Source organism: Corvus moneduloides, chromosome 5 (assembly GCF_009650955.1).
Source record: "Corvus moneduloides isolate bCorMon1 chromosome 5, bCorMon1.pri, whole genome shotgun sequence".
In the NCBI taxonomy this organism is placed as follows: domain Eukaryota; kingdom Metazoa; phylum Chordata; class Aves; order Passeriformes; family Corvidae; genus Corvus; species Corvus moneduloides.
The window spans coordinates 52,838,834-52,856,818 of NC_045480.1; the positions used below are offsets into that span (position 1 = coordinate 52,838,834).

Below are 17,985 nucleotides of genomic sequence, written 5' to 3' on the forward strand. Positions count from 1 at the left end.
TGTTTTGTGGTTCATCTAATTGCTACCTGACGAGCAGCAAAGTGCTACGTGCAACGAGACTCTGAGTTTCAGCTGGAAGCAAGAGCTGTACTCTTCCATTTATTTAGTGTGTGGGCAGGCTTTCCAAAGGCATGGCTTAGCTAGCTAAACCTGTTCAGCTCCTAAATTAGGAGCAAAAGGTTCCTACCTTGCTTCCAATAAGGACATAGATTTATACAACAACTTTTGTATGAAAAAAACCAAACAACAGCATCATTCATTAGCTTTGAATTCTTTGGACAATGTTTTACCCCAATACCAGTTAATTTCAGGGTGAGATAAAACAGGAGGACTTAAGATGACTCAGTTGACTGCACTGCAATGCACAGCACAAAAAGGCCATGGTCAATAACAGAAAGTTCTCCAGGATTGTATAAAGTCTCACCGGGCTATGTGGGGCTCCGCTGAGTGAGCCACGTGGAACAGCTGCCACCTCAAAGCTTAGTGCCATGGCTAAACAAGAGAAGGGAAGGTCTGTTTAGGAGGTACTGGTTTTCACCTAGTTTATTTTCAGGCATAATTACCGAAAATTAGTATTAATGATTGAAAGTAACAAACTAGCATTGGAGAATAAGTTGCCAAGGGATTTGAACAGCATTTGAACTGCCAATATACAGTTTGTTTATATATTCCTAGCCATACAACCTCGACTGAGTTCTGCAAATTTTCTGTCTCAACTCTCTCAGTTAAAAAGAAATTATTTCCTTAATCATCCAGCACTTAGTTTTGACATCCCTGAAACAAGTTATGTAAGAAATAGTACTACAAAAAGAATTTCATTTTTTTGTCAAAACAAAAAAAAGCCCAAAAAAGTTTTCAGATTTTGAAAAAATTACTTGGAAGCTGTGGTGTCTTTCAACCAATTATCATCCCTGTTCAGCTGGCATAGGGTAATCAAGCTTCTATTTTGCTAAAAAAAGCAAATCACTGGAGAACCAAACTAAAGTCAAAATACCTATGTAAGGGAAATGACGATAACTAAAGTAGGGAGAAAAATAAGACTTCAGCATGCATTCTTATCATAGTTTTCTTAAAGCTCATCCATATATGGTTTAGGGAAACAAAATATCCACCCCAGGAACCCATGACTCATAGAATTCAAACATGAGTTTTAACCATCATCTAAAGTGAAGCTTGTAAATTAAACAAAAAAATAGCAGGAAAAAAGCGTACTAAAGTAGTCTTACTGCCGAAAATCCTTTCCAAATTGGTTAACTTGAAAAACTATCATAGGAAAATAGAATTCAAATGATCCATAACATTTTTTTCTTGTTACCCCATCTCAAATCATGAGAATTTCAGCTGTACTTCAACTAAAAGCCTAGACTTCATGCTTCCTGACAGAAAAGGGATAAGGGAAGACAGTATGATAAAGATTCACACTCAGACAGGCAGCTAAAACAAATGTCATGGCTTTTGAGTTTACCAACTGCAGAACTCAGCCTTATGGCTCACCTAAATTTTGTCTCTGAGTCCTATAACCAAGAGGCCCTAGCCCCACCTATGACACTTGGGCCACCTCATGCTTTAAAAAGGTTTAGGAAAAAAAACCCTAACAAACCTACCCAAACCCATGGCCAGCACAGAAACTCATCTATTGCTTTGTAACAGCCATGTTCCTCCACTGAAGAGCTGGAATCAGAGCCGCAGTAACTGCTCACTGCCAAGCTTACTGCACCCAGAAAGACTTTTTTCCACCCCAAAGCACTGCAATATAGCAATAGAGGAGTAAACAACCTGGAGAATCCTCCTTTTGCTTCCCAAGCCAAGAAATCTCAATGCCTTTTGTCACAGAGTGAAGGAAATTCCTTTATAAATCATACTATACCTGTGCAGATCTGTTTTACTAAATAGAGGGGTAAATACATTCTCTATCATTGTAAGAAAAACGAAGCCCAAAACTTTCCATCTTTTCTGTTTTACTTTTATCCCCGTATTGCTGACATTTTTCCCAGAAGTTTCACAGGTATCATGATCTCATTCATCTGTAGAAATCCACAATTCTTTATTATCCTTCTGACACCCAAAGAATCATGAAGGCAAATGTCTGGAGAAACAGTCCCCAAAAATAATATTTTAAAAATAGGTGGTGGCTTTTAGCTGTTCAGCAACTTAGAGATTTATTTATAAAAGTCCATGCTAAGTTACTGAACTTGAAAATATATCCAAAAAATAACCATCTGGTTTCCATCTGTCCTCATGGGAAACTGGAATTGCTTTAGATGAAAATAAAATATTGGGGTGCAAAAGAGCAAGATTTCAGAAAGGGAGGGATGAATAGAAACAAAAACTGGAGGGGGGATGAGATCTATCAAGAAGCTAAAATCGCAAGTTATAAAATAATAAGAACAGGAAAAAAAAACACACTCCATATTTAAGTCATATAATATGAAAAATGAGCAAATAACATGCCTACATTCAAATTTCATTTCAGAATTGAAAAAAAATATATAACTTTCATACTAAACAATGAGATTTGTTTACAGAACTTATTGATTTTAAACGCATACACCTGAAAATACTTGCCAACACTTGCAAATGTTAAGAACTCACTACTGCACACAGGGCTGGCAAGCACAATTTTGTCTGTTTGTATTTGAGCAACCTCTAAGCAAAGTGGACTTGCAATTGTGTCAGCTGCACCTCCAGCTCCTTTTGAGGGCACACAACAATTCCATGTCTAAAAAACCAAGCTGAGATATTGCCTTACACGGAACAAAGAGAAGTTTTTATTTGCCCTTCAAATATTTTGCCAATATTCAATTACAAGTTACAAAACATCTAAATTGGTTTTCCACAAGGGGTATATGCATATCTGCCTACATAAATATACTGCTTTAAACCTGTAAATAAAGGTTTTGAAGGCAGTACTTTAAATATCCCTTCCAACCTCACAGACAAGCTACTTCTTGCCCTTTGTTTAGTTTCTCTTTAATTTTATTTTTTCTACTTTGCACATGAAGAAGAGAGGAAGCCAAGTGAAAACCTAAATAGGGTAACAATCAAGTTAAAATATTTATAATAAGGAATCTGATAATAAAGAATTTCCTCTCTTGCCTTTGCCATGTAGACTCAAGAAGTTTCCATTGCAGCTTTTAAAAACTGGGGTGTTGCCATGCCCTGGCCACTGTGCAAACTGGGTTGCCAGAGTACATCCTCAAAATGACACCACTAACAATCTAACCATTGTGTTCCTTTAAAGCAGCAGCAAACTAGGGCAGTATCTAAGAACTGATGTACTCTTTCAAAACTAACCTCAACATCCTTGCATTGTAGTTCAAACTGTCAGCAGATTGTGTGAAAGTAGATAAAATCTCAGAAGTGTAAAAACTAAAGATAAATAAAAAGCAGTAACAGCAAAAGAAAATGTGTCTTAGGTTTTCCTATTCTATGGCACCAACCCATATTTTGAAGGCCAGCTTTGCTTCACGTTGATAGTATCTCCTTAATCTTGCATGTGAACAGTAACAGCTTAAAATGTTTTATTTATTTCTGTTTCATTTTGGGAGAAGGGACAAGAACAGAAGAATACGGCTATGGAGAACGCTCGATATTAAAATGGATTATCTTGCCCCCTGTTTATACTCTCAAGCTCCCTCCCCATGGGCAGCCAGCATGTCCAGCTAGCATGAGTCAGTCTGACTCCAAAGCATCTTCTTCCAGGCTGTAAAGAACAAATAAACAACCAAAGCAGATCTGTTTAACAGCAGAGCAAGGAAGTTCTCATAGGCAGAGGAGTCAGGAGAACACTGTCTACACCTTTGGTTTCTTGGGATCCAGGCAGAATTCAATACAGCTGAGACCATGAGACTGCAAAGCAGCAGAGCCACAAGACAGGCCATCTGTCGCACCCCCAGATGCCAGGACCAAGGCTGTTCTTTTGATCTCTGTTAGTCTGATCCTGACTTAGTCTTCAGCTGTCAGGTAGCCAATAGTAGTGAGTCAGATGCTACACCAGGTAGGAAGGGTGAGAACAGGAGGGGATCAGGCTAACTCATGATTAATTTGATTTTTAAAAACTCATCCCTGTACCCAACCACAAGCAGCCTCAGACAAGTTATTACCTGACTGGGACACACCTGCCATTACTTTCCTATATCTGATATTAACCCTGTCCATTCAACTATGGTGACAGGAGAAAGTGGGCCAACCCATTGCCTGCTGCAGTGACTCAGTGGGTCCTGGAAAGTGCATTTCTAAGCGACCTGCCGGTCTCCTTGGGAGTCAGAAAAGCAAATGACACACTAGATACAACACGTAGTTCTTCTAATGAGCTGGTATAATGCCTGTCTGTCATCAAGAAACTTTTAATGCTACCTTTACAAGTTTCACTCAGGGAGATGCCTGAGGCATGAGCCACACCACAAGATACTCCTTTCCTCAGATTGAGCAAAGGGAATCCCTTAGTCAGGGTAGCTAAGGACCGAAGCACAGGACAACGGGAAAAACAAGAAACAACAAGCAGGGCTGAACTGCAGCCTCTTACAGAAGGAAGCACTCACACAACCATTCAAATACACATCACTTAGGGCTGGGAACAAGCACCACCACCCTGGAGATGCATGTTTGTCAGATCTGCAGCCACGTCATCTCCTTTATTCTAATACTGATGAACTCTCAGAAAGACATAGTCCTTTCATTAAGGGAAGGATAATTTGCCATAAAAACTAGTCAGTAACTGGTGAGGAGATATGTTATGGACCTCAACCAACGCTCATCAAGGAACTCTGCACTGCTGAAGGCAGGCACGAACAGCAATCATGGTGTACAACTGCTGCTGTTTTCTTTGAAAACAAGAAAAGATGTTTCTCCCTATGAGAAGGATTCAGAGGCCAATCCTCCAATATGTTCACTCACATCATTTAATCAAAAAAGCAGTCTTCTAGCAAAAACCAGTATTTAGCCCTGGGAGGCTTTTGAGAACTTGAAGGAATTTATTGCTCATGCTGCTGCTCATTCTGCTTCAGGTTCAATAACCCATATATGAGCATCCGGCTCCCTTCCTGCAACAATTCCCACAGCACAGCCCCAGGCTATACCAGAGATATGCTGGGATTCAATAAATTGTATGTTTCAGTAATGAGACTGGACCAAGCTGTAACCTCTATAGCAGATGTTCCAATTAGCAACGGGAGGCTGCTACTTTGTGACATGGTGGTATCACTTTGGGAAACATCTCCCAGACTCTGAGCCGAAGTATTTTCATCCATTTAACTCAACGGTTAACTACTTAAATCCATCACTCTGTTAGCCAACAAAAAAGGTGCTGTAGGACTTAACCCCCCAAAAAAATTTCTAGTCACCCGGGGAGAGAAAAAAAGCATGAATAAGACCTGTTTTTAAACAAATTAATTAAGCAACACTGAAGCTCAAAAGGAAGAGGAAATAGAATAGGTGACATAAGGCTGGAAAAAGTCTTTGTCAAGTCACATAATTAATATCTAGTAAGTTTTCTAAAATGCTATAAATCAAGACAGATTGCAGGCTATGGCAGCATATCTTTCAATCACTGCCATTTAACTCCATGAACTTTGCCAAACCACTTAGATGTTTTTATCCTCCAAACAACTGTTAGGATGATGATCAACTCTCTTTAAATAAAGAAAAAGCTATCTTACCTTTGCAGAGTCATGTTCAAATTGCCTGTACATGCCTTGATCTTGTTTTGTGCTTCTAGATGAGTCATCCCATCCGTGCTTATCCCATCAATGGTGAGAACCACATCACCAATCCCCACATGTGCCTGGGCTGCCTTGCCACCGTCATTAAGCTGAAACAGCACAAGAATGGTAAATGAGAAACATGGATGGTTTATGTTTATGTTGAACACAAGTTACAATATCTTATTCACAGTGCTGTTTCATAGAAAGAAAAAAAAAAGATATCTTTTCTCCTTTGTGAGTCCTGTGAAAATTGCTGCAATACTTATTCATTCTTATTTCACTTCAATGACAGGAAAGTATTGCATAGTATAGCCTGTTTTTCAAAATCAAACTCCACTTCTACTTTACTGGCTGGAAGCTATGGACATTCACAGAGAGACACAAGCAGGGACAGGCACTCAGTTTCCTGCATTCCAAGTTCCAGCCACCTTTCTCTTCATACATGAAATTTTTCTCACAAGAGGAGAGAGAAAGGCTGTAAACCAGCTTTTTCCATTCTAGATTTTCCACTTAAAGATCTCTTCAAAGTTCATATATTTGTCAATGACTGGTCATGTGCAGGGAAGACGCTGTTAATAGTGAAGCTGACTTTTCCCAAGCCGCAACTACTAGGAAGTCAAAAGTTCAACATCACAGACAGGCCGGTTGCAGGACATTGTTTTGCCTTTCTCTCAGTAGGTTTACAGGCCCCAATGACCTGCAGTATATTCAGATCAGAATAAGAAAAGCCTCTTGAGCAGTCTGACTCTTTGATCAAGGTCACTGCCCAAGTTCAGATCAACTGCCTTTGGTCCACTTGAATGAAACCGTCTTGCAACAGAAACCTCTGTAAAGTTCACATTATTGGCCCCAACTGAACAATAAATTAACTTTTTCATCTTTTGTCACTGAATTTCAACTACCTTGATTCCCAAGAACAGAAACAGAAATTAAAGCAACATATGGTAAGATCTATACACTGATTTATACCCCTGGTCCTCAATCTGCTAATCATTTTATAGCTGGCTGAAAAAAAGGTCCTCTGTGATAAAAATTCCCTTTTTGTTTCCAGAAGTATTTCCTATCTTACAGCAGAGATGTTGTAGCTGCTGGTGTTGTGCATGCAAAGCCTCACAACTCTGTCCTCTGCCTGCAAGCACAAGTATGTTTCTTGAAGAAATCACTGTTTTTAGGTAAGTACTGCAAACAGCAGAATTACTTTATCTTCATTTCCAGAAGAGGAATTCACCCTGAGCCACAGTGGTGCTACAGCACATGACTCAAGAACTGGAACTGTTCAGCCTGGAGAAAAGGAGGCTCAAGGGAGACCTCATCCCTCTCTACAATTGCCTGAAAAGAGGCTGGTGCAGTGAGGTGGGGGTCAGTCTCTTCTCCCAGCTAACAAGTGGCGGGATGAGAGCAAACACTCTCAAGTTGTACTAGAGGAGGTTTAGTTTGGATACTAGGAAAAAATTCTTAATGGAAAGCATTGTCAAGCACTGGAATAGGCTTTCCCAGGGAAATGGTGGAATCACCATCCCTAGAAATGTTCAAAATATGTGTGAATAAGGCACCTGAGGACATGGTTTAGTGGTGAACACAGTGGTGGTGCCACCTTGACATCTGGACTTGATGACCCTTAGAGCTCCTTTCCAACCTTGTATGATTCTATGACTTCTCAAAGGTAGGTCAAAGGAAGGTTTTCATCTCTGTTGTTTTTTAACTGCCCCTGTTTTAGTTCATGCAGTAGGGACCAAGAAGTACAGTCACCACTCTCCACATCGTTCACTTCAAAAGGAGAAACGAGGTTAGGTCTTGAAAACTGTCTATGGGTAAAGAGGTAATAATGCATGAAATGTCAGGGGCCCAGTTTTGCAGTTGTGTAGGGTAAACCTGGCAAAGGGTCCCATCAGCCTACCAGATATGGTTAAGGCTTTCCTAAAATCCAGGAGACTATAATACATGACAGCTGTGACATGTATTGGATGGAATTTGAAGACAAATATTTAACTAAGAAAAACTATTGTGTAATGTTGAAAGACATATGCAAATGCAAAACTCCAAAAATGTTATCATTTGACAACATACAGACTAAACCCAAGAAATTTCACGTTCAGTGCATCACTGCTGGCATTTTCCAACATCAATTCCATACTTGCTGATTGCAGCAGCAATCTTTAGCAGCTAAAAAACAGACGAAATTTTCTATAAAATTTTCAACAAAATCAGAAAAATCCTTCAATTTGGTGTTAACCTGGTGAAAGAAGAGGTCTGAGACGAAGGAAGACTTGTCATCTCTTCAGATTCAAAATAGCAGCCAGTCCCTCTGCACTACGAGTCAACATAGCTATTTTATCCAGAGTTGAAACAAGGAAGAGTTAGCAGAGCAAGTCCCATGTGAGGAAGTAAAGTAAGAGGCAAAGGAAAAAGGAGACACCCTGATTTCAGAAAAACTATTTGACTTTCTAAAGTCATAAGAACTGCAAGTTGTATAGTGGACCCTTTTACAAAAGCCTTCAACAAAAAAGCCAAAATTGGACATTCATACCCAAATTGTGAGCTAAGAGACCTGATTACTATAAAACACCAATCAGGGAAGCCCACAAGCATATAGAAAGCTATGACCAACATAGCTATTTATAGGAAAGCTCCTCAAACCTTTGGGTGAGGGGTGGAACCTGCCATAAACAGATCCCTAAACTGGTATGTTATAGCACGCTGACATTTGCCAGCAAGGTCTGGAAAAGGGAAAGGAACGTAAGGGTGCTAAAAGCTAAAGGTCAAATGGATCACTGTGCTTTGTGATTGGAGACCCCAAGTGAATAAAATTTAGCTTTCTCAGAATGCATGCAAATACACATGATGCTGACATGTTGTAATTTGTGACGAAAAAAGAAAAAAAACAACCTACACACAATTCAGGACTAAGACTTCAAAAGCAGACTTCAGGGTAATTATTTTCATGGAGGGATGGGAGGCCTTACCATCCACAGAAGTGTAAATGAAAACAAATTTATTAATTAAAAAAGTCAAACATTTTTGTTTGATTCTAGCGGCCAACACCCAACAACCCACAACCAACCACCTGACTTTCAAGAGGCCATTCTTAAAACTGTTGCCTACCAGGGATGAAACTCTTTGCAAGCACACATGGGAGACAGCTGTAACTTCATTTCAGCAAAACCCCAGGATGAAAATTCCTTAAAAATATGGCTGGAAATTGCACCTTGGAGATGAGGAACAGAGCAAATAGGTCCTGAGAAGTGTGATGAGTCCCTGGCTATGTCCACTGGTCCTGTTGTGTAGACAGGGAATTGAATATGCCTTATAGGTGAGGCTGTCAGAGACCTATCCCAGCAAATTACTGGACAAGAGTGTGAAGAACTGCACATGCAAAGGGATGCCAGAGCAGTCATCTTCTTATCTAGACACAGTGGACAAGACTTATAAGTAACACCTACTGATTGTGAATAAGAGATATGACTAAGCAAGAGAGCGGAGGTTGATACTTCTAGGAAATCTCAGCCAAAGTGTGGGTATTCCCTGAAAGTAGTGGACAGCAACCTTGGCTTGTGAAGCACCTGTGTTGAAGTGGGACTGAAGCTACAAGGGCAGTTTTACCACAGGTGTAAGAAGAATATTATCATAAGTATATAAAAATAAACAAACATCTACACTGAACACAGCAGGAAGAATTAGAACATTTGAAATAATTAACGATCCTTTTCAGACTGCAGACCCTGGGAGCCTCAGTTTTGACACTTCTTAGATGCTGAACTGTGCACTACCACTACAAACAATAAATTTGTGTATGTGCTGGAGATTACATATGCCAAACTGTGTACATATTTGAACTAAAACTGCGTAGATATTCAAAACAAAACCAAGAGAAAGGTGGCCCATGTTTCTTGTCACAAGGGAAACAAGCTCCATTTATTTAATTTTTTTCACCTAGATTAAAAACAAAACCAACATATATAGAAGACATATAACTACCATTTGAAGCTTATGTATTATCACCTACATAATTATCTCATTACTACTTTTGTACCACTTTTTTTTGTTCTGTACCAGTGATTTTGTTCTTACAGTACAAATTTAACCTTATCTTAGTAACATTATCCTGCATCAGTCACCCATAAAGTACAGAATTACCTGGAAAAAAGGTTATCCTTAGAACATATCTTTATTAAATGTGCCTGTGTCACCATATGGAATCAAGGCAACAGGATGTATGTGGAGAAGAGTATAGCGTTAAAATTATACAACTGGCTACCTAATAATCCAACTAACCTCTAAGCACCACAAATATTTTTCAAATCCTTGATGGATCTGTTTTAATTCTGTATTTATAGTATGAGGCAGTTTTTTTAAATCAATCATGAATTAGAGCTACAAAAAAAAAAAATCACTTTTTTCCCTGATGTTGCACCACAGACTTGAAAGCTACAAAATTGCCAAACCAGAAATGTTTCCTCCTACTTAATTCCACTTCTCCGTACTCTGGAAAGCTCATTTGGAGACTGAAGGGGAGGCAAGCAGAAGAGACATTTCATGACCAGACACCTGCTGAGGCCTCTCACTCCCACAGCCCCCGGCAGGAAACCTCTGCCCCTCCACAGGAATCAGCTACACAGCTAAAAGCATAAAACCAGCCTGCACCATCCAGAGATGCTTGGGACACTTTCTAACAAACAGAACTGAAATCACCCATCTAATACTAGTTTTCAGCTTTGTTTGGCAAAAAATGCTGTAAAAATTTTTTTAAATTTTGTTTTTCTTGTGGTTTTCAACATCAGAATTCCAAAACCACAAATATTGTCCAAAAACACATTCCAAATGGAGACAGAACAAAAGTAAAGCAGTTCTTGATCCAGGATGAACTTCAAAAGCAAGGTATAAAAAGTCATCTCAGTGTAGTTCTACAACTCAGGTTTCAAATTGCAAATGGCCCAAAATACCCTGGAATACAACTGTTTTATTGAGCTAATTTTTAGCCAGCACACTATTTTGTTTTGCAATAACTAACAGCTTTTTTTACTTCTATTCTTAAGCTTTAATTAGATATTTTGAAAGTGTCCTTCCAGGAAAATTGAATATGTGCACACACATGTGCATCTATCTCTGAATCAATGTAATTTGCAGCCTAATTGATTTCTATTTAACATATAACCACCTATTTTTCCCTCACATGACTAAGAAGAAAACTTGAAAAGCAACTCTTCCTTGAGCTGTCATTATTTTGCTTTTATGCAGTAATAAATGAATTACTTAAATTGCAGTTACTCATAGGACAAAGGTCTATTTGACTAGAGATTTGCCTTTTATGTTTTCCAAACTGTTTGCCTTGAATCAATCCTTGCTGCAATCAGCTTGTGTGATGGTACATCACAATGACTTTCCCAAATAAACTGTTTTGTAGTCTGACAGTAAATAATGTTCCCCCATTGCACAAATATCCTTCAATGTCATCTGCAACATTCTCTGAGGACGTACCTCATTGATCCTGATTTAAAACTCCCTGGGCTAGCTGATATCCCTCCAGCCTGATTTTTACCCCTTGAGCATTTGATCCACAGTTGGCTGTAGCAATTCAGTTTAAAGTCATGAATAATCAAAGCAGAAGACAACCAGACAATGATCTTTGTGTCACTACTACTCCTGCTACTCTTTCAGTCTACATTCTTCCCTATAATAAAGTATTTTTAAAAAGTAAAAAGCCAAAACACAACATACTTATTTAAAGAAAGAACATTACAAAATAACTGCAGAATCACAAAATAAGCAAAGGGGCAAACTCTTTTATCAAATAACATTCTACCTTTTCAAACCACAGGGCTTTATCTCCTTGCTACAATACGCTTTATGCTAATATTTACACTCATTACCTGTTACTACTTTGTTTATCCCTAGCCTCGTTTCACCTGACGAAAGTATCACCTCACACTGATAATCAGTATTTTAACAGCAACCTCACAAAGATAGGGAGAGCTCAAAGTAAGCTAAAAAGCACCCCTTTGGTGGATTAATGAAAGAGAAGAACAGAAGCTCATCCCAAAATACAAGGGGACACGCTTAAGCTCTGTGGCAGGATCAGCTCCATCACACAAATTGCACATCTAACCTGACTCCTGCTCCCCCAGGACCTCACAACCCACAGAGGCAGCAGCATGGAACGCTCAGGGCCAACACTGATCACCACAATCACAAATAAGGTAACACTGTGCTCCAGCATGAGATACCTAATGGGATGGCTCACCAAAACCCTTCCTCACCTGCTTCCCTGATGGGAGGGAAGCAAAAACTTACACTCCAGACTCCTGACAGGTTTGGGACACTTGAGGTCCAGCTTATCACTTCTGCATGAGAGAAAAAAAAAAAGCATGAGAGCACCTGCTCTTTGTGGCAAATAAGCTTCCTCTGCACTCAATGGAAACTTGAGAGCTGTATCGTGTTCCTCACAGCCTTTACTACAGCAATATTATTCGCATAGCCAACAGATTAGCCAGCCAGGCTTGATACCCACTTCCAAATCAAGAACATACATGCCAGTTTTAAAGTCCAGATCAAATTTATACAGCTGAGTTATAAGAACTCTAATGCAGGGTTTGCTGTGGAAAGTGCTGACACAAGCAGCTATAAAAAGGGGTTATGAGGCAGTCCTGCAAATAAGCTGAAGCTTTTCCCCAAACAAAGCAAGGATCAAAGTTAGCTTACGTCAAAAAACCTGTCTGATTACCAGAGTACTTTGCTATGTATCAGCACTAGGAAACCCTGCCCTCATCTCCCCTCCATGTGGCTGTACTCCCACTTGGTACATTTTCATTTCCCTCCTTTTTCTCCCTGTAACTTCAAAGGTGTTTTCAGACTGATTTAGAAAGCTGTAACCTAAGGCACGCACAGCACAACAATAACCATTAAAGTCAATGTGTAAGGAAAAAAAGTGTAAGACAAAGCACAAACCATTCTTCTTGGTCTGGCTGTGGACCCCAACAGCAGGTCCCATCCCAGTCCTGGTGAGAGGGCTGGTCTGGCCTCCTGGCCTGTCCTCCCAGGTTCTCCAGCTCTGCTTCATCCCTTTCCCTCCATACGCAGCACCATTGCTGTGATGCAGCAGTGACTCGGTTGAAGCTGACCCAAACCAGCCCTTCGACTCATTACAGCCCATGGGAAAATGGGGAGAGCCCACAGGCATCCATCCATTTTGCCAGCAAAGAACCACAAAACCATCTCTTACATTTCACTCTCAGTTCTGACAGCAGTAACCCCAACAACAACATATATTTTAACATGATTGAGCTGTGTATCCCTATAGCCACATTCAGAAATGATGTCAAAGAAAAACTAACACAGTTTGAATTTTCCCTCTAAGCAAACAAGGCTGAGCATGCCTGTGGGTTCACATTCTAGGAAAAAGACAAATGGTTTCAACCCTCTCTTTTCTCCTTAAAATTTTTCTCTTACTGTATTACAACCTTCAATATTTGTCTGATGTCTTCCACAAAAACAAATAAACAAACAAAAAGCCCCAAATAAAATCAAACTAACTTAGTTTTGGCACTTCCAGTGATGTGTTGCATACACAAATCACTCATTCTATCCATCCTCACATGCACTAAATGTGGAGCTATGCATCTACAGAGCAGCATGAGAGGACATTAACTACTTAAAACAGGAGAGGCACCACGTAGCTTAAATTACTCTTACGCACAATTGGGCAGAAAAGGACCCAAAAACATAAATCAGGTTTACGAAGCAGAGTAACTGCACCATGTACAGGCCTTTTGAATATGTGCTCTTTTATTTCACAAACACCTAACACCAAACACATGAACTTGAATGCCAGCAGCAGCTCTCAGCTTCCCTCTCCTGCCCCAGAACAGGTTGTTAACAAGCAGGAACAGTTTCCACATGCCAGTGCCAGAAAGATTATTAACTGGTGCCATCTCTCACTTGTCATGGCTTGACTGATCATGGCTTCCTTGCAGCTCTGCTCTTCCATGAGCAAGAACCTTTGCTACATCTCTTTCCCTTACAACAATCCAACTGCTGCAGGATGTAAGGAAGCAGAAACAATTTCAGGAAGGGTGCCTTCAGCTTTAATTTTTGACAGAAGGCCCTATCTCATAATTACTGCAAGTTCAGTAGCAGTTATTAGAAAGTACAATCCCTGCTTTTGACCTTGGTGGTGTGAAAAGGAAGTAGCTAATTACAAATACAGCAATAAATTCTGATACAATCCATGTATTGAACATGTAGCTTGAACATTTTATTCAGGTACTAACACACAAGTTAAAATGTGGAAACACCAACTGGAATTCAAAGGATTATTAAAATGAATGAAAAGTCTCGCTCACATCAAGGAGGAATAAAGAAACTATTCTGTTCAAGTGTAGCTCTGTTGGCACGTAACAAGACTAAACATCTGGTCTTGCTTTTCCAAGCCACTAGAAGCATTCAGGAGAACAAAGACATGAGAAGATTGCCACTGAGATGTGATGGACAATACTTCTAAAATAACAAGATACAACTAATGCTCTGATTTGGAGAAGAAATAACATCATAATGCCAAAAAAACAAGTTGTCAAAAGGACTAAGGCAAAATAATTCAGACATTGTGACTAGAATCATATTTGCAAGAAGCACATGAGCAACTCCAAAAAAACTTTTGAAAAATCCTTTTGAAACACTTGAGTGATTGAAAACAATTTACAGCCACGTGCCAGAATGTCTGAAGATATTTAAGGCCCTATCATCCTTGAGAGAATGCCTAGCTTTCACTAAGCATTCTCTCAAGGAGCTCAGTTGTGTTCTCATGCTGCCAGCATGCCTTAAGAGTCCTATTTATTTTAGCTGGCTGTCTTCTCTCTGACAATTATTCTTCTGTTCAAAGAGCTTACAGAACTGATCCAGGTTCCTCTCAGGGAGACTATATGCCAGTGGATAAAAATTACTGCGTACTTAATTTCTCAGAGAGGCAAAAAGAGAAAATGGAATGAAAGTGTGGCTAGAAACACAGCACAAAATTTGTATGGCTGCTTTAGCTTTGGTTGCTTTAGCTTTCAGGAGCTTCATGTCTCTCCTCCAGTAGTGGTTAGTTTTCTGGGCTTTGGGGTTTTTTTGGACATCCAACACAAATTAACTCCACAACTAAAGCACATGATTTCTTGGGGCTGCTGAACAGGCAACATCTTAGGAGCCACTTGATTTGTATCAGAACAGAAGCTTCAAGCCTCTCTCATTTGGAGTAAACAGTTTGGAAATTTACTGAGGAAGTTTGATTGCTGGGGCCTCCTGAACAAACACAAAGCAAAGCGAAGTTCATTTTCTCTAACGGAGCTTAAGTATGAAGTGACAAAAGGGACTTCAGCTACTTCTAAAGAAATTAATTTTCATACCGTAAAGGCCATACACATGACAATGTCCGCAGAGCGTAAAATGGTGCATGTCCTCCCTTCCCAGACAGTGTTATGTTTATTCTTTTACAGATGATAAAATTAGTTCAACTAACTGAACATCCATCTCCTTAGTAATCTTAGTAGCTAAATATGTGTCATCTTGTATTCATAAGGTGCTCATGGTCTATGATTTAGCTCCTCTCAATGGGATATACCTTTTCTGCATCAAATGTGATGCCATCTCCCCATGCTTGCCAGAACATCCAATTTAGAAATACAAATAGCATAATACATTATACTGTGTAATTTAAAGATACATTTATTCTTTTTTCTTTCCAGTACCTCTCCCGGGACAAAGAGCCTTGTACATGGCAGCAGTGAGAAGGAAATGCAACTAATGAAGCAATTCTACACATGAAAGCAAAGTAGAGAATTAAGTGGGGAGCGTGAACCAAAAACTGATCTGACAAAAGTAACAGCCAGTGTCAAGAAAATGCTACTACAAATTTAATCCCTCATGATACACCAGCCACTATTTCACTTTTTTTTTCCAGAAACCAGGCATGCATAAACAAACAGAAAACAACCCGCTTGCTACAAAGAACTGAGATAATATCAAGCTGCACCATATATGTAAGGAGAAAACAGAGGCAAGTTCAGACACTGCAAGAATTGGTTATGGGCACAAATCATCTGTCCAGGGAGCACAACTCACCTGAATGCCATCTTAAAGTGTCACTGCAAAAACTGTCCAAGTCCATTTCAAGGTGAAAGCCAAGCCCAGCAACAAGAGCCACCACATGCACTCCCCACAGAACTAGCAGAAAAGACTGGAGATTGAGCTGCACTTGAGCCAGCTCTCTTCTGAGCATGTAGCTCAGCACCCAAGGAGAAAACGCAGAAGAAATGCATCAGAGTGGAGAAACTCCTCCATGCTACATCAACAGGGGCTTCATATTTTAAATATAAAGGCACCAACACTTACGGCACATCCCCTTGGTAACATGGAAGAAAAAGGCAACCTTAAACATGTGAGAGATGACAACTCATTTCAGATAAATAAGCACGCTCTGAAGTGCATGGGAAGTAACAAATAAACCAATCATGGCTAATATGCTGACAGTGCCACAACCTTCACGAAAGGACAGCTCTATATGTATGTGCCTTTCATGCAATGGAGAGAGAACACCTCAGGATTAGTCAAATGCCAACTTCTAGCACAAAGAAATAAAACAAAAATAAGTAATATTTTAAATAGTAAATCCTTGTGGGTATCTTGCCTTTTATAAATCAAGGGAATATTATAGCAGTCATTTGTTTTAAGCCAGTCACATATTGGCTAAAATCCCAAGAATTAAATATTGCAGTAAAAGAGTCCAATAAAAAGCCCTCAGAAAACAAGAAACACATTTTAAAGCAGTTGCATGTTATTTAATAAATTCATACAGCTGTTTTTAGCTAAGACACACAAATCTTTATTATAAGCTAATAAAGCTCATGAAAACATAGAACAATTTCAAATTTAATTTTCCATTTTGAAATTACTTATACACACACACACCCCACACTGTTTTAGTTTGCTTAACTTTAAACATGACTTTTATGTGATTTGTTTATACGGTTCCAGGTGTGGGGGTTTTGTGTATACATTTTTTTTATGGATGTAAAACACTGGATATGTTACTATAGACAGTGGTATACGTATATATTCTTTAAGAACATGTTTGTGTATTGATATTTATTTTTACACACACCTCTATATAAATAAAAATGCATCTGTCCTTTCTGCTAGAGACCTGCTAGAGAAGACCACATGAAAATTATCAGCATTTTTTTAGGCAGTGTACAACAAAAAAAACAGCTGTCCAGAGCAAAGAGGGAGCTATTCAGGACAAATTCCCTGGCTGCAAAATGAAGACCCTCACGTTAAGTAAATTTTCCTTACCATTGGATTGCCAAATGCATTACAGACATGCAAGACTAAACATAAACCCAAGCAAAACCTCATTACTAAAGCTCCAGAGAGGAACATGCCTGTGTACTTGTTGCAGCTGAGAACTTTGACAAAATTTCTTGCTGCTATATTTTAACCATCTTCTGAGTTTCACTGCTGAGAGTTGCACTGTAATTAATTATAGTACCCTAAAATCTGAGTTATGCTGCAACATGTTCTTTTCTTACTTGGACATCGGGAGATCTGAAAGTTACACACACAGCTAAACAACGAATAAAGCTGGTTATCAAATAGCTCTGAAAAAACAATGAAGAAAACTCGACCCTTCAAATTTACCTCCTGCAACAGTCTGCCACTTGCTCTCAGCTTGACACTGTGCAGTGGAATGTGTCCGGCCATTCAAAGTTTGGACTTGCAGAGGAATCCTGTAAGCTTAAGTCTGTTAGCCATGACAGCTCTCTGGTGTATTTTCTTTCTTTTTATTTTCTCTCTTTTTCCCTTCCCTCCATTTGTAGCCCTATGCTACCAAACTAAAATACAGACATTTCAAAGTTAAGACACAGAAAAACAAACCCGCCCTATATAAAGCGGAGTTTACCATCAATATTGTCACATCTAAGGAAACAAACATTTAAATAATTTACAGTCTTAAGTTTTGGCACTAAAACCAAGACTGCTCCAGCATTCTGAAAAAAAAATCCTAACTGGTGGTTACAGGCAAAGCTAGGAAACAATTCCAAGTAAAACAACAAAACACAAAATCAATATCCATTCATTTCTCCAACTTGATCCAAGACATGGTATGAGAAGCCTGCAGGTTGGGTTTTTTCTGCTATTTTTGTTTGGATGGTTTGGGTTTATTTTTTGATTTGTCGGTTTTTTTGTGGATTTTTTTTGTTTGGGTTTTTTTGTTTGTTTAGGGTTTTTATTTATGTTACTAATATTGCTAACA

The 17,985-nt window shown here is 39.2% G+C and overlaps 1 protein-coding gene across 10 annotated transcripts in view; it reads right to left on the reverse strand.

Annotated features, from left to right (window-relative positions):
- Positions 1-17,985, reverse strand: part of PDLIM5 (PDZ and LIM domain 5) — a 124,770-nt gene that overhangs the window by 77,255 nt on the left and 29,530 nt on the right. For all 10 annotated transcript variants that reach the window (XM_032108881.1, XM_032108880.1, XM_032108876.1 and 7 more), the window contains exon 3: positions 5,658-5,809. In XM_032108881.1, coding sequence (XP_031964772.1) covers positions 5,658-5,809 — 152 coding nt within the window. The remainder of the gene's footprint in view (positions 1-5,657; positions 5,810-17,985) is intronic.